The 21250-nt window shown below is 38.8% G+C and overlaps 1 protein-coding gene across 2 annotated transcripts in view; it reads left to right on the forward strand.

The window, feature by feature from the left end:
• Positions 1-21250, forward strand: part of GPR158 (G protein-coupled receptor 158) — a 184048-nt gene that overhangs the window by 116427 nt on the left and 46371 nt on the right. For both annotated transcript variants that reach the window (XM_051802307.1, XM_051802308.1), the window contains exon 6: positions 15789-15898. In XM_051802307.1, coding sequence (XP_051658267.1) covers positions 15789-15898 — 110 coding nt within the window. The remainder of the gene's footprint in view (positions 1-15788; positions 15899-21250) is intronic.

Consider the following 21250-nt stretch of genomic DNA (forward strand, 5'->3'; position numbering starts at 1 on the left):
TTTTTTCTGTCTTTATTGATGGCACTGCCTTGAAACCTGTAAAGAACTGATCTACAGAAGTCTATGTACTGGGTTATTTAGTCAGCTCTTTATATCCATATTTATTAAATGTGTGTTTACTTTCCAAGCCTTAAGGCATATTTACATCTTTGAAATCATAATCCAAATAAGTTACTGCCATAGTAGCAGACACTCTCTGTTCAAGTAATCACCAGTTGTTGCTACGAGAAGGCAAAATGCTGTCATAACAAGTATTTTAAAACCATAAGGAACATATATATTACCCATTAATTCAACATAAGGCTCTGTTGGAATATCATATGCTCAGGTCTTTAAAAAAGATCCAAGAATTTTGGAAGATAGCTGAATCAGAAACATACTCTAAATACCTACCATGTAAGTCTTAAGTGAGATGAATAGATTTATTATTGACAACAACCAGGTATCTGTCAATTTCAGATGTCACCAGGAATACATAAAAAAAATATCTAAATTTCACTTTTAGCTGCTCTTTATGTAATTTTTCTGGAACCAAAAACATTCCACATTGCTAGATTTACAGGAAAAGAAATTTGATGTGTTGTGCTGTTGGTTGTGGGATTTGACAAGTAATAAGGAGCACTTTTTTCTCAGGTTAACTTGTCTTTTTAGGATAAGTGACATCTGTACTTACTACATTTGGAAAGGAAACCTCTACTATATCAGGTTTTCCACAAGTACCTATAAACTGGGCTAACCTGATAACATCAAAAGCCTTTCATATCAAATGATATAGTTGTGAAAGGCACTCATTTCTGATTTGACTCTCCAGTGTGTATAGCAGACATCAGATGTGATCAAGAACTTGAAGATGTGAAATTGATAGATAATTAATTGTATTTGATGCCATAATTAGTAATGCTATTGTTAATAATAATAATAATAATAGAAGATCAGATTAAACAAGCTAGTTGACAGACAAGGAATTCTTGAGAAGACAGTAAAATTGAGAAAAATCATTCTCTGTTTTTGTCAACAAATGAAAACAAAAAGTTTGGAACCTTGATCTAACTTCAAATAGTGTTTAGTCTTAACTGATTAAGAAATAGGTTAAATAACAGGAAAAAGTTGGACAAAAGTTGAAACCAGAGTGAAAGAAAGAAAATTAAACAGAGGACAGAGATGTTCCTGTCGCTGAACACTGAGTACTCTGTTGGTCTAGAGAGCACATCAGACATTCTTGAGATTTTGTAGTTACCTAAGGAAGTTCGAAGAAATGTTTGGGGTTTTTTTTACCCTCCATGCGTGTCTTTCATAAAGTAGATGAAATTTTGTATCATGATACACTGAATCTGCTAGGTTCATTTCCTCAGACTGTTTAAAGTAATGCATTTTTCTCAGACATGTCACAATCAATCCCATCAAAATCTGCCAGAATGGATTTGTTTTAAATCATAAATAGTTGTTATATATATATTAAGTGTTCAAGAACCTTGAAGAAAAAGAAGGTCATGGCCTTCTGAGTACTCACAGCTCCTCATCTAAATGTGAGTCTTGAAATGTTTGTTTTGGGCAGTCTCAGATATGGGGTCTCACCACTTAGTTGGTTTATCTCATTGCTATCTGTCTATCTTAGAGTCTGACTTCTCTTTTTAAAAATTGCTGTGTTTCTCCTTGGCCTCCTGGAGTTCAGTTATTTTGGTTTCTATTTACCATCTCGTTATTAGTTCTGGTGACAACTGTTAATTTTACTCTCAAATATTTTGTCCTTCTACTTTTATGGTTTTTTTATTGTACAGTTGTTTATCCAACACCACAAGCAGCTTGGTAGGGAGGATGGAGAAGGAAGTTCATATAAATAAATAATTGCAGTTAAATGCAGAGGACTGCCTCGCAACAAAATGCAGTAGAATATGTCTCTCCTGATAAAGGGTGGGACTTTTGTTTGATAAATCAGTGAAATGTTTGGAGGACTCCCCCTGTGCTCAGGAAGGAGTGGAACATTTGAAGAAAGCCTCCTTCTGCTGTTTTGTTATCTGTTAATGAACGCATTTTGTGGACCGTGCAAGTGAGATGTGCCAGGAATGCAAATGAGCGATCTCACCCTGAAAGACTGGTATTTCTAATGTTTTATTTTTGCAGCTACCACAACAGGAGGGAACCAGCAGGTACTGGTTATAGCTATTTTGGTCAGTGTCTCTGAAAAGAGGAGACTAAATGTGGTTGAATAGTTAAGCCATTAGTAGGGAATGTGTTTCCTAATACAGCTTCAACTTTTATCATGGCAAGTCTTTTAAGGACTCAACTTCCCGTTGGGGAAGCATTGCAACTCCATATTACACTGTTCAGTTTTGGTGCCTTGAGGTCAAGTGAGGTACTCTTGGCATGAGAGGGCCATGTGCTCCCAGTCAGGGACTCTTAGGGAGTTGGATGTGCTGAAGAGAGAGGAATTTGTGGTTTATGATCTGCCTCGTTTTTCTGCATGGGAACATGCCTTCCTTCACGTGGGCTGCAGACTGGAACCCTTTCTTCAGGTACACTGTGCAATCCTCACTTTCTTACCAAGCATAGGTGGTAAAAAACACAGCCTACAGACAGTGGTTTTTTTCAGTATTCCACTTGTTAATGTTTTTCTTCTGGATGTGGCACTTGGGTTCAGTTCCCCCTGTGACTCAGAAGATACAAACTCATACCACCTTGAAGAAAGCTTTAATGCTTTGGCTCTAAGATGCTCAAGTATGAGAAGTGTTCAGCCTCTTGTGCTGCTATTGTTCCATTTCACATGGCTTCATTAAGCAGTAGTATATGGGTATAAGCACAAATATTAGTCCAACTCCTCAGAGCAGTAGGGAGAGTATTTTACCTGTTGGTTAGATTACCTGTTGGTTAAAATGTGGAGATCTGGCTTCTAACTGAATGGTTAAGTTATTTTTAGGTATGAGCAGAAAGTAGCATATGGACCTCAACTGATGTCACTGTAAAAACATAGCTTGAATTTAGTTGATTTCCAGGTTAAATCATTTACTGTCAAGAACTTTCCTCAGAAACTTGCTAATTGTTGCACTGCAGACAGGGCACTGTTGTTTCATCTAATCCCACTTAATTTTCAAAATAATAAAAATTCAGCTCCTTGGAGTTTCTTTTCCTTATTCACAATTTATTTATGTACAGTTACTTTACATGTTCAAAGTAAATGGCAATTATATTCACATTAAACAAACCCTAAGTTACAGAAAAAGCAGAGTTCAGCAAAACAAATCGCAAGTCTTGATGCAGTTCTGAGTGTCTGAGTTCAAATCGTTATGACCCAAAAAGACTTTGTATCGTATGAGAGAGAGGATTGAAGTTTTTAATGATAACCTAAAAAAAGTTAAAGATCAAAGATATGCCTGTCTAATGCAACCTTATATCTCAAATGTTTTGTGGCTTCTCTGTTACTTTTTGAAAAATAAATTGCCCATGTCAGACAATTAAGAATTCATCAATACATTTATTTGTGCATTTGGCAATGCCGTTTGATGGAAAACCTGAATGTATGCAAAGGTTAGAAAATGCAGTATTTGAAGGATGAGATTTGCCTGTAGTCCCTTAGGGTTTTCACTGTTGCTGATTGTTCAGGTGATGAGCAGCAATACAAATCATTGAGGTGTCATGAAACTTTGTTTTCCGGAGGAGGAGGGTTTATTACCCTAGTTTCTCCCAGTCAGTGATTTCACATTGTGCAACACCTGTGTCACCTGACTCCTCTCTTTCCTGCACCATTGTACTTCAGAATTCTCAGCCACTGCTCTTTTTAAAGTTTTTCAAGTCCACGCTCAATTTCCTGAAGTTCTACCCCAAGATCCAAACCTCCTACTTTCCACTTCCATGCAGCATTTCCAAGGGGAGGTTTCTTTTCTGAGTTGTTCTCTTTAATTGGTTGCCACCTACACGTGTTGAAGCTTTTGAAGACTGCTCATTCAGAGTTGAATATGTTGTTCTTGAACTATTAAGGAAATATTCTTCCTGAGGTCTGTAAAGAAGAGGCTCCTCTGAGTTCATCCAGCTGTCTTGCTGATACATTGCTCAAGATAGCTTCTTGCCATCTTGTATCCAATATCTCCTTTGAGATCGTTACTTTTCATTTTACAGCTTTTTCACTTTTCTTCTGTAATTTAAATGACACCTGTCCATTCATAGCCCTCAGCGAGCTACTGTTTCTGTTACTTTCTTTGGCATCTTATTTCTGTATATCTGCATCCCCCTTAAAATCCACGAAACATACCTTTTGTTCTAGGCTCATTTCTTTCCAAATCTGTTGAGTTGTTCTAAAGTTCTTTGCTTCCTTTGTGACACCCAGTTTAAAATAGTAATAAATATTAAATCAGGCTAAAGCCTTTTCCAGCTTGTTGTCCTCTGTAGTATTTCAGAGTTGAAGGATGGACTTTACATGGTCTGACAGGTTGCTAACTGCCTGCATTTGAGAAGGAAAGAGTGCTGAGAACTGTGAGTAAAACTTTGGAGTGGCTATTTGCAGTGCAGGGTTGGTTGGTTGAGTTTTTTTTAATTACTTTTAACTCTGAACATCCCATTTCGCCCCAGGGTGCCTTTATAGCCCATGGAGAAAAGTAGGCACCTCTGGAGGACAGCACTCGTAACCTACCTTAGGTACCTGTAGAAGAACAATGTGGTTTGGCCTCTGCATACAGTGTTCCCCATTGAATACAGAGGGATTTTAGCCTGGCTGTCTTGGATTTCAACAATTCACTTGTCTTCCCTAGCTCAGGTGTGTAGAACCTCTACACCAGATTTATCATCCCTATGGAAATAGATGGATTATAGTATCAAATCACCTTAGTTGAATGTGGTGGAAGAGAGTGAATGTAGAAAATATGACTTCCACACATACTGTGTGAAGGAGTGTTTTATGGCTCATGGAGATGCCCTGTGAACCCTTCTGCAATAAAGTGTATTTCAGAGTTGCTTAGGATTGCAGAAAACTGATACTGATCAAGTTCTGTGTTGCTTTTCATCAAGAAGAAAACATTGGCACAGATATACTTGAATTATGCTGCATTTTGGAATCAATGTGCTTTGGAATCTGCATGAAAAGTAGCTAACTTTTGAAAGAGAGCAACAAATGCATCAAATCTATTTCTGTCTTTAAATGTATTGATGCATAAATATTTATACAAATGTGTGATTAATTTTATGCTGTTCTTTAAAAATCACCTAGATATCATATGTGACTGAGAGAAAATCTCTGAAGAGCTTGATCACCTTGAATATAGGAATTTATTTTGCTAAATTTGCTTTAGTTTCTCGATCATAATAATTTTACAATATCTGCTCAATACTGCATAAATATTTTTATTGCATGGATTTATCTTAAACAATTTTTTTTACTTTTGGCTAGAACCAAAGAGCATGAGCACTCTGGCCCTCTTAGCCAAGCATACTGTCCAGACAATTTTTTTTGAAGATAGCAATGTTCATATCCTTGTGATATGAGAACTATAAGAATGTCTTTGTACTAGGAAGAGAAGAAGTGTTTCATTCCTATTTCTGTAGCTTCTACTGCGGAGTGAATTTTGAGTTTGCAGCTGTGGTTTCTTCTGGACTTTGTTAATTACTCATAATTAATTAATCATGTTAGTGACATAATTTGCTTAAAATGGTTAATGTAGATTTCAGATTAATGTTCATGCTGCTCATGCCAGCAGAGTATGTCACTCATTTTCACTATTCATCCAATTACCTCTCTGCTGAAGCTGATGGCTTCAGTCTACCTATAGCAGATTTCTCAGAAAGGCATCCATTCTTCATTATGGAACATTAGGAGATGGAATGTTCCCAGCACTTTCTCTGGAGGTTTGTCACACTGTGGCCTCTGGCTTATCCCCACTGCTGTTGTTGCTACAGGTACACAAGCTGAAAATTAAAAGTCGATAGTTCCAGCAGTGATGTCTGCAGTAAACTAATCAGCGCTGGCTGGATTGAGGTGTCCAGCTGGTATTTTGCGGAGAGAGTTTTTCTAAATTGCTGGTTGTCAAAATAAATACTGACAAAAACTTTCCTGAGCAGAGTTGCAGCTGGTTCTGTCCTGCTTTTTGCTGTGGTTTAACAGTGTATTTCAAAGTCCTGATCTGTCCTCATTATCTCTTCCCAATAACAGTCTTAAAAGCTGATGTCAATAGAATTCTTGCCTTGACGCATGAACCTGCCAATATGTAGCTCAGAGAGAGCATGCAGCCAGGAAGGAGGTATTCCAGAAGAACCTAAACCATCAGGTAGTTTTTTTTCTCACAAACTCAGCATTAAATACCTCACTGGCTTTTATAGATTAAGACCAGGGGATAAGGTATTTTTGGAACTCTAAATATTGCATGTTTTCTTTTCCCCAAGTATAAGTCAGTATTTTGAAATACTCACATAAAACCCCCTGTCTGCACTGTATATTTCTAAGGATTTCAGCCATACTGAATCCATGAGATATAAAAGTCTGTGTGACTTTTATACAAGTCTTGTATGACCTGTGTCTTGCATTAAGTATACTTGACAAATTGCTCTGAATAATTTAGTCTATTATGTCTTGATTTAGCTGCAGCTCTTGCAAGATTTATTTTAATATAAATTCCTTTACCATTATGTTTCTAAAAGATTCCTTTTTCCTAAAATCAGATGTGGTCTTAAAATTGATTGTTAGATTTTCCTTGTTTTTAATAAAATAATGAAACTAGCATACCCTTAACCCTGTTGTTAAAATGTGTCAATGATTTGGCAAATGACTGGGCTGAATAGATGTCAGTTTTTTTCATTAGAGATGTTTCAGCTCCTTTTTAAGGAGTTTCTCTTTCTGCTTCTTTGATGACCACGTGTTTGTTAAGAAAAGGTGATAGTAATGCATCCAGTAAGTAAGTTTGGGATTTTGTTTTCACATATGAAGTAGGTAAACTAGAACATTCAGTTGACTGTTGTCATTTACCCAAGTGGTGTGTTACATGGGAAAAAATGTATCTGAACAAATGACAGAAATAGTTGCATTATAAAAGTTAACTGGTGGAAAAAGCAAATATTTTAGAAGATGTTTTGACTTTACAACTTCCTTTGATTTTCCACTTTTATAATTTTGCATCAGTGAGAACAATTTTTGGTGTGCCCATACATCATACCTTTTGTCTAGATAAAATGTTCTGATAAAATTATTTCCATTAATTTTGAATTATGTTTTTTGAATGTAATGCACACTATGAAAACAGAAGCACTGAATGTTTAAGGAGCTCAGCTTCTCTGTATTTCACTTGTGCTTCTCTTCTCATCCATAGTGTGCATGTGGCTGAAGCCTTGAATGTCTCATCTGCTCATATTTGCTTTTAGTGTTCCTGCTGGCAGATCAGGTCTATTAAACTTCACTGAAAACCTGACCATGTATGTGCTTGATCAGGAAACCCACATTTTCATTTCTCTTTCAATATTTGACTGGAAAGTAATCCAAGGCCTTTTTGTATAATTTTGGGAAGAAGAACATCAAATGTGTTAACTACATCAGTGTTGGTGTTAATTACACTGCTCTTAATGCTTGAAGCTCTGTTTGAAGGCAAGAAGCCAGATATTTTTTAAATATTTGAGTAGTTGCCTTTCAGTGAAGTCAAAGGCTCCTACTCCCTGGCTAGCTCTTACGTATCTTTAAAATCAGATAAGTTATTATTTTGTGCTTCAAAACTGTGGCTGGTGACCTGCATGAGTCAGGAGAAGCTCCTGTGCACAGTTAGTGACATGGATTCTGATAGGCTTTAAATTTTGAAGCACAACAGTTATTACTGTTTTTAAAAATCTCGTTTGAACAGATTTTAATCTTTGTGAGGCAATGTCTTGACTTAAGTGGATGTCCAACCAAGTCCACATCTCACCAACTTGAAGCCTCTGAACTACTGACATGAGCCAGTTCTCAAGTCCTCAAGGACTGACTTCTGAGGCTCTTCAGGCGACTTTTAGGGTAACTGTATTAAAGACTGTGAGGCTGTCAGGAGGGAACCAACATATGTATGAGGGGCAGACACATACCAAAGACAGACAAATAATTGGCACATCAAAGCAGATGGATAAGAAGATCTGTTGGGCCAGCCAAACCCATTCCTGTTTGGACTGCCTGAAGAATATTCATTTGCTTCTTTTGCTTTCTGGTAGTGGTGAAGCAGAAGTATGTTTGAATGAGAACAAGGAAAACCTAGTATGTAATTCAGACTTTATTTTCTCTTCTGTCTTAAGATGGGACATTATTACAGCTATCATATTTTTTTTTTCAGACTTGGATTTTTCAGTGTTAGGTAATTTGTTCATTACAGTACACCTTGTCATGGTCTCAGTGGAACTTCTGAGCTTCAGACCTTCTCCCTGTCTTGTACTCCATGCTGCAGAAGCATCCAATAACTCACAGAGGTCAGGAAGACGCCTTTCTTGGACAAGAGTGGGATTTGCCCACAAGAAATGGGATTTGCCACCTCCAACAGCTCAGTGCCTATAGCCCCTTAGACTGGGAGACTTCCTGAATGACCTGCTTAGGATCATCATTCCCTGAGCCAGTGCCATTGAAATCTCTCCTTGTATTTGAGACGTTTATGGTTAAAGATAAATAGTTTATTCTATTACAATGAAAAGCTAAGCATAATCTCTGTTTGGAAATAGATGCAGAGAACACATGTGATAACTCAGTGATTCAAGGTAATTTCTGTGTCTCCTCAGTTCCCCTGATGGTTCCCACAGCAGCCTGCTCTAGTCTTTTTGTTAATACTAGTTCTTAGCTTTTTTCCTGTAAGAGGGTACAGACCTGGTGTGCTGTCTTGTTTTGTATCTCCTTTCTCTTGTTGATTGTGAATTGACCCTTGGGGTGCCCTTCAACCCTTAACATTTATACTTGATTTAACCAGGGCATCAGTTGATGTCTCTCATAAGCTGAGGAATTGTTTTGTGACAAAGTTTTAGCCTTTATTAGGAAAAAGTCCCAGAATGCCCTTCTCCACTGCGTGAACCTTGTTGGGATAAAACTTCATTTGTTGAGGATCAAATCTGTTTGCAGAGTGCAAACATGTCTCTTTTTCAATCCATCATGGATTATATGTTGATTTTTTATTACTTGACTTTAGAATACTATTCATTAGGCCAACATTAATAGGAACAGTGAAGCTGGATAATTAGTAAGTCTAAGCAGGGGCTAGAATCTGTGGCAGATAAATGCATTTTCAGGCCGTACGTTCAGGTCACTTATAAATAAGTATTTCCAGAGCTGGTAGGATCTGTGGCATATCACTTTTTCTCTTCAAATTGGAGGAAAGACTTGACAACATCTTGGAAGTCACATGGACATTTATGTTCCTCAGAATAACATATTCAGGGGCGTCTTGTCAAGCATTAGCTGAGATCTGGCTTATGAACAGAGCAAAAAAAAAGAGGGAAAATAATTGAAGATATATCAGTAAAAAGGCATTCTAAGTATGCAGTCTTGTGTCAAACCAGAATGGTCTTGAAGGTTCTGTTTGCTTAATCACCAGTAATATCTCTCAGGAGACTAAATGAGCTCCTCTGTAAAATATTAAAACATTTGTTCCTTAAACAGCTTTAGAGATCTGTTGTTACTGCTTGATGGGGATGAATCCAAAGTGTAATAAAACCTAGTGATAGCAAAGGGTTCTGATGAATCAAGTTCTAGAAGTCTGCCGTCGTATTTTACACTGATGCTGGTGGTTAGGAGCTTGTACTGGGTCATGGTCTTCTCAAAGACTTTATAGGCAAGACGTGTCTTTGCTGAAACACAGATACAGACAGAGATTTAATATATATTAATATATATATTAAGACAGGCAGTGAATATCTACAGTTGAAAGTGTAGTGGGAAGGAAAAGAGGATTTCAGTAGGCAGAATTTCAAGCTGGACTTTGTGTGGGTGACTAGGAAAAACTTGTCTTCTTTTATGAAGAAACCCAAAAGATCTTAAGTGGCTCTAAGTATTTTGACTTTGACATACATCTTTCCTGAAATGCATTGCCCCCAGCAGCATAATGCCTCCAGTGCTGTGTACTGGGAATTTGATTCAGTTCCAATTCAGAGGCAAGAATAAAACTTACTGAGTAGTTACTGTGGTTTCCTGCAGCAAAGTGCTTTACAGAGGCAGTGAGCTGATGATCTGGCACAGCTTTGCTTTAAAATGGTGAGATTTGCAAAGATGGAGGGGTTTGATGGTGCTGTTGTTCGCAGACGTATTAGAATAAAATGTCATGTCTTAAAAAGCACATATAGTTAAAAAAAATGGGATGAAAATGGAAGGAAGTGTTCTTATGTAATTAGCCTAAGTATGTATTCAGCTGCTATCATACCTCTAAAGTGGTTTGTGTAGTTGCACCGGAAATATCTGTTGGTAGTACAGGATTGGATAAGGAGTTGTGCACTCGCTAATACTTAAGCAGATGATCTGAGCTGTGACTCATGTTTTGAACAGTGGTATGTGGTACCCGTAGTGTACACAGGCTCATGAATGCCTCCATTCATGCCCATCTGTTAGGATGGCATTGTGCCCACATAGAAGTGGATTGATTGGTCCCTTTTCTAGGAAGTGTAGTGCCAGATTGTTATGAGTTTGGATGGCAAGCTTATCTAACACTGCAAACGGCATCTCCGTTGCAGGAAATCCCTTCTCAGTATTAGGACTGAAACGTTAATAGGTGACTTGATGTACCCTAGAGAGTATTTTATGTGTTGGAAGAAAGTACTGAAACATGGCAGAAGAAGGAAGACTGCCCATCTCACAGCACAGCAGGATACTGAAAGGAAGTATCTGATGGCTTGTTCTGTAGCAGAATTGCCTAGAGACAACCCTAGACAGCTGTTGCAGTCAGGCAAGGGCAGATGGTATTGGGCAGTGGAACAGATCAGATGGATCTCTTCACAGTATCTCCTAGATGCTTGTTAATGGAATTAGCCCGAAAGGCATTATGTTAAATGGCTGTGTCATGTCCTGCATTGAACTGTGCAGAGTACTTGCAAAAAATTCTGAAGTTCAATATAAAAAGTAGATAGTTTTCCTGAAATGCTCTCTGGGTTAAGTGTGCACAATTTTAAGAAAAATATGGTTATTTGCAATTGAGAAAATAACTATTACTCTTTGATCACTTTTGTCTAAAGTAGGTGACTTTCATCTCTCATCCATAACCAGATGATGCTGATGCTCAAATTCTAAACTCTGAATTTCATTTCCATGTATTTGATATGGATAACATCCCTGCTCACAGCACTAGGAACTAGATGATCTTTAAAGGTCCCTTCTAACCCAAACCTTACCACGATTCTACAACTGAGGGAAAAAATAAGAAGGGTTCAAAAATGAACACTTTGACGCTTTTTTAGTTAAGGTCCTGCTCAAAATTTTTCATGTTTAGCTTTAGGATTTGTAGCACTGACAACCACATGTATTTTTTAAAGTTCTTCGACTTCCGATCTTTTGAGACGTTATAGTGTTTCCCATTCCTTCTCAATATGGAGTATAGCAGTTTGATGATTGAAGAGGAAAATGAGTTTTTGATCTATTCATGTGACTTCTGTGGCTTAAAAATCAAGGTGAAAAGCAAATTGTCTTCAACACATTACAAAATAGTTACAGCTGGCTATAGAATGCTTGGTTTAGTCCTCCCAATGCAGATTATTAATTGACATGTAGTAAAGCAAATTCCCTAAAATAAATGCTTTCTAGCCAATGGAGATGCGTATTTGAAGCCTGTAGGCCAAGATTCTGTTCAAGTAGCTGAAGCTGAACTTCTTCAAGGTATCTGCCTTTATCCCTGGGTTTTCTATGGAACTTGCACTGATTTACTAGACCTAGCTGATTTACTATCCCAGTTAATGCACCTTGGGGAAATGCACAGTATTAAAATGTTTTTGCCTGTATCTGGTGCCCAAGGTGAAGTGCAGAATTAACCATCTTTTAATGTGCACAATAAAGTTAATCTGAAAAATAAAAGAGTATTTTGTGATGCACAGAAGTATTGCTTACTGTTAACATTATAGAGCTGTGATAAGGTGGATTTTTTTTTTAAATAATCTTTCTAAAGATTATTTGTTTATCTTTTAAGAAGCAATGGCACTGATCCTATAAAAGTCCTTAATTGCTAATTTTTTGTGACAACAAACTCTATTATGATATTCAACCTTCAGTTGTTAAGTGTTAGTTCTCTTTGCACTTTTACTGCCCTACCTGTCCTGATAACAAAAATTTGCTGTATTGTGCAAGGTGCCTGTATTGACTTTAGCCATTGTCTTTAGAGAGTGTGCGTGTCTGTTCATCACGTGAGATGAATAACGGAGCTGGCTCATCGCTGTGTCAGCAAGCTAAGTCCCTCTTCCATGACCGTAATTCTCCAGCTCTAAACACACTTGACAGTTAGCTGGTGACCTCAGAAAGTCTTTTCATCTCTGACTCCACAAGTGGTAGCGTGACTGCTGGGACGGTGTTTTGGCAAGGATAATAATAGCTTAAAACACATTGGGTTTAAAAGCAGACATCTAAATGCATTTGTCCAAATGACAAAGATGAGATAGTTCATGAAGTCTCACGCACAGCTGCAGTAACTGGTACATGAACAGTCACTGTTTGGCTTCTCCTGATTTCCAAATATTTTTTTCCCTGATCTTTGCTATTTAAGTAACAGAAACTTATGTCTGGTATTAAAGTGAATTCCAGGTGCTGGCAAAACAGCTAACACATTTCTTTATGTACAGTAAAGAGGTTTTATTACATCTATCAGCAAAACCTCTAAGCATTTTTAGTGGGATCTATGCTGCTGTTATGGTCTAATGCATTATAAAAGCAAAAGGAAAATGAATTATTGTCAGATTTTTGGTGGGCAGGGCAGTCTTTTAGATCTGCAGAGGGATTCCCTTGTTCTGCTGAGAGCAACCTGGATATGTGGGTGAATCCTGGTTTCATCCTCACTTGGAGCTCAGCAACCTTTTGCTGCATGTTGTTTGTCACTTGAAGAAAGCTTAGATCTGGGAATAACAGTAGTGAATGGGGTTTTTGGTGAGGTAGAAGAGGCTGGTATGAAACTAAACCAAGACTTCTATCTTATGGTTTTTTGTTTGTTTTTTTTTAAACCTAGGGAGAGTGAGGGATGGAGTGCAGCAGCCATGCTTTGGACCAGATTCTTTACAAGAATTGTATTCCACTTAGATTAAAAAATTGAGCATGAATTTCAGGGCAGTTTTTCTATAGCCCCTTGGCTCTAATCCATTAAAGATTATTCAATTTAAAAATTGTGCCTCTGAAAATTCATGGTGATTATAAGAGACTTAATGCTAACAAGAACTTAGAGAGGGCAGTCATCTGAACGTCCTGGTGAGCCCTGATGGGAATGACATATTCTCAGAGGAGCTTTCTGGAAAGCCTAGGAAGCAAGTGAAGTGTACATATAGCAGTTCTTGCTCTTCAAAGCCTAGGTCTATGACAGACCACATGCAAAAATAGGTAGAAATGGATGTTGGCCCTTGCGAGAGCACTGTAACTATTCTTCATCATATAAACACAGGAAGATCCAAAAGGGATTCAAACTTGGATCAAGTCGTGCTTCTGCAATGTCCTACACCACTGGGGGAAGGAGCAGGTAAACTGGGTCAGTATTCAAAAGGAAAAAGGTGACCAGTTTTCTGCAACAGAGCCTTGCCTCTGCAGCCTTCGTGGTGAGGTGCCACATACCGACTCACGCTGGGCTGCATTTGAAGTGGTGGTTTCTTGGTTGATATCTAGCCAAATGCCTCAGCTGCTCATACAAATGATTCAGTGCAAATCAATGAGATTTTCTAGACACAAGCAGTTAATATTTCAACAAGCTACTGCAGATGAAATTGCTGTGTCAGATTGCACAGCAAAGCGAGCAGTTGCCCTTGTTCAAAAAATTCTATGCCTGGAGAGTTTTCAGACCTTCCCATTTCAATTCTCTGAAAAATTCTGCTTTCAGATCGACTTTGAAATGTTCAGGATCTCTGTGCACCAGTCTTTTTTTGACATTGTTTTTCTAGTTTGGAAGAATCAAAGATGAAACGTGGTGTTTTCTACCCCCTGGCAAACCTCAGGAGGCATATTACTGCTACAGACTTTGCTCTGGTTCTGCAACTGTCCTAATGTATGTAACTGTATATTAGGATAAGAGGTCATTGCTATCATTCAGGTCTTTCTGAGAAACTTTTTACTGGATGCTCTGTTTGCCCAAGCATAGTCATGCGTGTGTGGATGCATTTTATTTTTCCAGCTGATTTTCCAAGGAGAAAAGCTGCACGCTGTTCCCTTCCTTCCCTACATGGAGAAGTTGTCATATTCCCAGAAAATGTCTACCTTGAAACATCTCAGTCCAATAACAGTGAAAAAAAGCAGATTAAGTTTTGCACCACAGTTTAATTCAACAAAACATATTTTTAAAAGAAATAGTTTGATTCTGTAAAAGAAAAGCATGCCAGCAAAGCACAAAAGCTTCTCAGCCCATGTCTGCCACTTTTGTTCCCACCCTTCTAAAAGAAGTCTGTGTCACCCAAAGGACACAGTCCTGGGCTTTTGGCCATATCCTGGACTTGAATTCCCACATAGAAGAGCATTTACTTAGGAAAATAATACCATGTGGCAGCCAGTAGGCATAATACTACCTCTGCTGCCAGAATGTACTGACTGTAAATGAAACTGTGGCAGATGGCCTGAAATGTTTCAGTGCTTTCTTTTGTGAACCAGGATTACCCAATTAATTTATACTGTGGTGCACTGGGTCGTTTTATCAGGTTTAGTCAGACATGTGGGATGCACTGGGTCTAACTGCTGATCAAGCGGGGTCTGCAGGTGGGGTAGGGGCAGCTTACAGCCAAATCCCTGAGACATCAGGCTCCTGGTGGGGTGAGATGAAAGAAGGAAGGGGCCAGTGCTGAGAAGGAATATGGGATCATGCCTCAGGACACCAGGGACAAAGCCTGTTGGAATGAGAAGAAATGGATTCTTGGTTCAAATTGTGACCGAGTCCACCGAGCAGGCCTGTTTTAGAGAAGGGTGGCATTTTACTTGGTAGTGAAGCTTCTATATGCACTATACCTGCAGAAGTAGCTTTATTTTACTGCTTATGGGATGTTGTCGTCATGCATGGTACTTGATAGATAGTGCAAAAGGCCAGTAGGACCTTTTTGTTGTGATTAGAGAAATATGTAGGTGAACAAAAAGATTATTTTCCTTAAGAATGTGATGATGCATAGGGAGATTTGGTATATCTTAGGTAAAATGTATGGGGAAGAAAACAGTCAAATATGTCATCAATATTTTGTCATTTTGGATAGAGCGAGGCTCGTGCAATCACTTTAGTTTGGCAGAAAAAAATGAGCAACTATAATTTTGATAGGTTTATTAGGAGTGACTTTGAAGTGTAACCTAGTAAATACAGCCCATCAAACCAGAATTAGGCCAGCTGCATATTACTGGAATAGCTCAAGGAAAATGTCCTTGTCTGTTCTATCCTCTTCTCTGGGTACATGTTTTCACTCAGTTAAGAAAAGTCAGTGGAATTGCATTTAAAAGTGTTGTCACTTCACAGTCTGTCACAGGGCTTTTGCCAGCTCCCTTCAAAAGAAGTTGGTGCCTATAACTGTGCCAGCTGGTTGATCAGATCATCCCGCTGCTTTACTAGAGAATCTAAATATACAGCAGTACGAGCTGAAATGTGTCTGCTGTCCTGTTTTGCAGCTATTCTGCATTTGAATGAAGAACTACTTTCTCATGAAAGCAGTACTGAAGCTCTCTCTATCTTTCTGTTCTATAGGTTGTCATTTTGTATTTTGAGCCAAGTGTATTTCGCTGTGTTCTCCTAAGATGGGTTCGTCTTCTGGGCTTTGCTACTGTTTATGGAACTGTGACGCTCAAGCTGCACAGGTATTTCACGTATTAATTTCCATCTCTGTGGGAGTATGTGCAATCTGTGTGGGTACTTAGATGGAAGAGCTGCAGATATTATCATAAACAAGTGCCGTTTCTGATTTTAAAACCACTGTGTATTTCTCCTCAATTTTCCTGTTCAAATTATATGCTGCTAATTGTCAGTCAAGAGCTATGAATGCAGACAGGATTTGATGAAAATATATACATCAACTGTAAAATTGTGCAAGAACCCCTTTTCACGGAAGGTGAATGTGTTTTCCTTGAATATAGAAAATACAGAAACGTTCATAGAGTGATCAAAAGTTTCCCTGTGAAGTGTTCATCGAGAGATGCTTTTGAAGTGTTTAGGTACAGCAATGGTGGCTAAAATAATAGACTATGGTATATGTGCTTACTGTGTTTTCTTATGTCTCTTAAGTCAAGGGCTGCTTTCTTCAGACAATCACAGCAGACAGGCTTTACACTCACAAGCATCCGTACCTGCCAGCAAAAATGTGTGGGAAATTCTGGATTCCACAGGGTTGGCAGTGTGTTCACATTTGATTCAGATTTAAGGTCGAGAGGCCCAATTCCCACTTCTACAGTCCCTTTAAAAATTTAAACCTTTTTTGTATATGCTGTATAAAATCCTAATGCTTTTTCCTCTTGAAACTTTAATGAAAAAAATTACTGATACATTTTGCAAGTATTTTTATTCAAGCAAAGAGATAAGCAGTATATTGATACTTGGACATATTGGATGAAGTACGCTTGCTCATCTTTTTATCTTAGTTTCATTACTGTGCTGGCATGTTATATAGAGGAGGTTTGATATTATGCTCATAAACTGAATAAGAACTAAAAATATCTTGTGTTTCATGATGCATATTGACTTGTCACATTTTAGGTGGAAAACCATGCTTTCCCATTGAAATAGAGTCTCTTCTTGCATGTCCCTTTTATTTGTGTCCCTGAGTACAAGTGTACACTTTGGCTACTGAACTGAATGTAAAGTGCTTTGTCTGACCACATGTTTGCATTGAAATTGATGAAGAAAATCCCACACCCTCATGGTATTTTCTGGGATGAACAATTTCTGATGCAAAAAGTAAAACAACTAGAGCACTACAGACAAGAGAGAGCCAGTGACTTTGCTTGGATCTTTGTTATCTGTAACTCAGATATAGAGAAACAGCCTAAGACTGTGGGCAGTTCATGTTGTCATTGCAGTTCTGCTATCCTACAAGGTTGTTTATATGATTTTGCATGATGTGAGGAAGCAGTTGGTCTTCCATTCATATGAAGTGAGGGCAGGCTGCAAGATTGGGCAGAAAGTCTTGCACTTCTGCTTTGCTCATTCAGCTGTTCGGTGTTACTTGGCACCTGTGCTGACAGGGTCATCAAACAGGACAAAGATTGAATAAGAAACCAAGAATGAACTACATCCTTGTTCTTGATCAGCCCAAAGCCATGAAGGCTAGCAGCAGAATGACCTGTATCAGTAGGACAGTAGCCAGAAGGCTGAGGGAAGTGATTATTCTTTACTCAGCACGCCTTAGACCATATCTGCAATGACGTGTCCAGACATCAGTGAACTTGGGTGAGTTCAGTGAAAGGTCATCGAAATGGTCAGGGCTCGAAGCACTTGTTCTGCAAGGAGAGGTTGAGGCTTGTTCGTCCTGGAGAAGAGATGGCATCGGAGGGACCTAACAGCAGCTATCCAACAGCTACAAGGAGCTGGAACCATGTTCTCTACAGTGATGTATATTGGGAGAACAAAAGATAATGACAAATTAAAATAGGAGATTTCAATTTTATACAATATAAATTAATATTAGGGTCAGCGATGTACAAGGAAAGCATTTTCAGTATCAGGGTGCTTAAGCCATGGAGCTGGTTGCTCATGAGGTTATGAATTTCCGTACTTGGAGGTTTTCAAGACCCAACTGGATAAAGCTCTGAGCAACCTGATATGGATTCACTGTTAAGCCTGCTGTGAGCATTGGATGGCCACCTGAGGTAATTCCAACTTGAAAAATTCTGTATTTCTTTGTGAAATGTGCAGAGGGAAAAAAGCCTATTTAATATATCATTCTAGAATTACTTTCTCTAGGAATCTGTCTTTTGTTTTCCACACAGATAACCTGATTATGCATTTCCTACATTCATGATATTGTGGGGATTTTTGGTACAGAATATTTCAGTCACAGAGTGTGTCTTGCAAAAGACTGAGTCATATTAGATGTGTGTTTTATTGTATACATTGACAGCAGTTATACTGATTAGGAAAAATGGGGTGCTAATAGAAATTTGGTAGAAAATTTTGCAGATCTAATTCAACCCACAGGCCTTACAGGGTTGAGAAATGGGTTACTGCAGATACCACAAATATTCATGGCAAGACTGGTTCCCTCCTGCAGCTCGACTGTGTCTTGCCTGGGGGAAGAACCAATTGCTAGCAAGGAACTTGCGATTTTTCTACGTTTAATGGGAGAACCAATATTGTGTAAAGGCAGCTATTAATGATAACAAGAAAGTCTAAAGCTGTAGTTCTCAACAAATGAGGTGCTTTGAGTAGCATTGGAGCATGAAGATTAACCAGAGCCAGGTAGGAGTCACTGGAAACACTTGTTCACTTGTTTTCTTTGTAGCTTTTTTTTTTTTTTTTTTTTGTCCTGTAGCTCCTCACTTCCTAAGGAGATCTCAGAGGTTTTGTTAGGGTCAAGCATCAAGGAGAAGTTAGCAAAGTAGTCAAAAGCAGATGCTTAAGGAAGAGTAAAAGAACTAAGAAATCATGTACTGATTCATTCTTTGAACACCTGTCACAGTCAGTTTCTACAGTGCCTTATCTTAAATTGCCTCTTTCTTATTCATTGTGCATTTTTAAAATAAAGAGCTGATGTTTGTGGGGGTGGAAGGATGGGGGGTAAGGAAATGAGCTTAATTTAAGAAATCTAGCTGTAGAGCCATGAACATAAATTACAATACTTTCCTTAACAATGAATTCTTCAAAATAATTCTCTCAAGAAATAATGATATTTCAAATTTAACCTTTTGGGTTTAAAGGATCTGCTGATTTTGCACCTTTCAGTGTATTTGTGTGAGTGAGGAGACTCTGTGTCCTTTTTCAAGTCCTGTATTTTATGAACAGGTTACCTCATTATTTTTAATAGCAAGGAATTATTTTTAATAATGAGATAACTTCTGTCATCTTGACGTCAGGATTAATACAGAATCCTTAATTCTGGATCAAAGCATAAGAGTGAAAGAGAGTTATATACATACAGACAAATGTATGTGTGTGTGTGTGTATACATAGGATAGGTTACAGACATTTGAGGAAAATGAAACCCAAGAACAGTGTCTCTAGTTTGTAGAAGTCTCCATTTCTTATATTACTAGGAGAAACAGAGAAGACTGGGAAAGTGAAGAGAATTAGAAGGTATGGAGAAGGTAATGTTCCAGGTATGGGAAACATGGCAATGACATAAAATTACTTTTTCTGTGAGTAGTGATGGTGGGATGGGCGTGTTAGTGGGAGAACAAGATGTTAACACTATGAGGCAATTCTGCACTTCATCTAAATGCTGTGCTGAGATTACACTGCTGTGCCTTGCCATCTGGTACAGTTGGAGCAAGTAGTGGACCTTCCTACAGATCTTTGTAGGTGAGAAAGAAAGAAGGAGAAAAGCAGTATAGATAGCATCAGGTACTCAGAGATATGATTTAGTGTGGCACATGGTTTAGTGGTTGATCTGTCAGTGTTAAGTTTATGGTTGGACTTGATGATCTTAAGGGTCTTTTCCACCCTAAATGATTCAATGATTCTATGATTCTGTGGGTCATGGTTCAGTATCTGATCGAAGAGGAGACTCGTGCTAGCAGAGAACCCAAAGATGTTGATTTGCTCCTTGAAGCATCAATGGCGAGGACATGGTTAATTTTTGCATCAGCCAGGAGGGGCACAACCAGGAGCCTGGGGTTATTGGATACCACCTCATGACATGTGCAGGGGGGGTGGAGGGGTTTTTTCTGGCTTTGCTGGGGTGTGCCATGGGTGGCACATGGTGAGCACTCACATGTGAATTGTTTGCCTCTCTTGTACACTCTGTTATTAGTTCTGTTGTTGTTACTGTTCATTTTCTTATTTCATTGCTGTTTCTACTAAATTGTGCTTATCTCAACCTATGATCTTCACATTTTTGTTCCTGCAATTCTTCTCTCCCACTGCAGGGGGAGATGGGTGTGAGCAAGTGGCACACGGTCTGAGGTGTTTCAGAGGGAACGCTAAATTGGGGAATATCATTCCTAAACCATGGCAAATGGCTCTTCTCATAGCTAAAGGTGGGAAAGAAGATATAGATGATCCTGTCTAAAAGTGGCTAGTGGGAATGTGGTGCAGAAAGGGCAGAATGTGCCTTGGCAACTGGAACCTGTACAGTTGGATGGTCCTTAGACCAATATTTCACAGGCTGTAGTGCCAATAGATGATAGTTCTGTAGTGCCAATACACCACTACCCAATGTTTCCATGACACGAGGCGCTAGTGATGAAGCCCTGCAGAGAGTAGTTTTGTCTTGGGGTAGTGGTTACTGTGTAGCCTCAGCTTAAGTGGGCAAGGAAAACGAGATGAGCAGCAGCGGTGGTGGTGAGCCCCCCTGGTCTTTTTTAAATGAATCAGGCCCTCGTGGTCATTTTGGTTAACACTCAAAAAAGTGGGACATATACTTTCTATTAGATTATTCTTTTTTCTTATGGAAGGTGAGAGTGAAATGGGTTCAAACAGATGCATTCACTGTTGGATTTTGCCACTGGATGTGGTTTCTGTAATGGTTGTTATCTCATGTGAAACAAAAGGGGGGAAAATTCAAGGCAGATGATAATGTTGCAAAAATGCAGTGTCCAGAGTGCTGGTCTGTTACTGTTTTGTTGAATTGTTTGAGTTTTACTGCTTTAACTTGACTGACAGGAATATGTATTTGAGTATGTTTGCGAGACAGGAAAAAGAGTGGTTTGGTCAAGCTGTAGAGATGTTTACACCATAGGGACTTCTTATAACTATTCCAACCATTTGTCTATCTCTTCCCTAGAAGTGGCATGTTTTAGCACCAGAGGTTGTACGCACTGAATCCTACAAAGCTTTGTGAAAAAACGTGATGGGGCAGAAAACAGACCTTGTGCATGTCCTCACAGACCAAAAGCTGAAACCCACAGCATCAGCAGGTCCTTCTCTCTCTGATATACCACTGGTGGTCAGTGGGGCACATGGTGCTGGTGGCTCCCACACTATGCCTCAGGCCTGACTGCTGGAGGAAGTGGCAGAGAAACAGGGATTTTAAGGGCTGGGGACAGACTGAAAGATTGGGA

Source organism: Manacus candei, unplaced genomic scaffold, assembly GCF_025592945.1.
Source record: "Manacus candei isolate 608988 ecotype Guabito, Panama unplaced genomic scaffold, ASM2559294v1 h1tg000056l, whole genome shotgun sequence".
NCBI classification, from domain to species: domain Eukaryota; kingdom Metazoa; phylum Chordata; class Aves; order Passeriformes; family Pipridae; genus Manacus; species Manacus candei.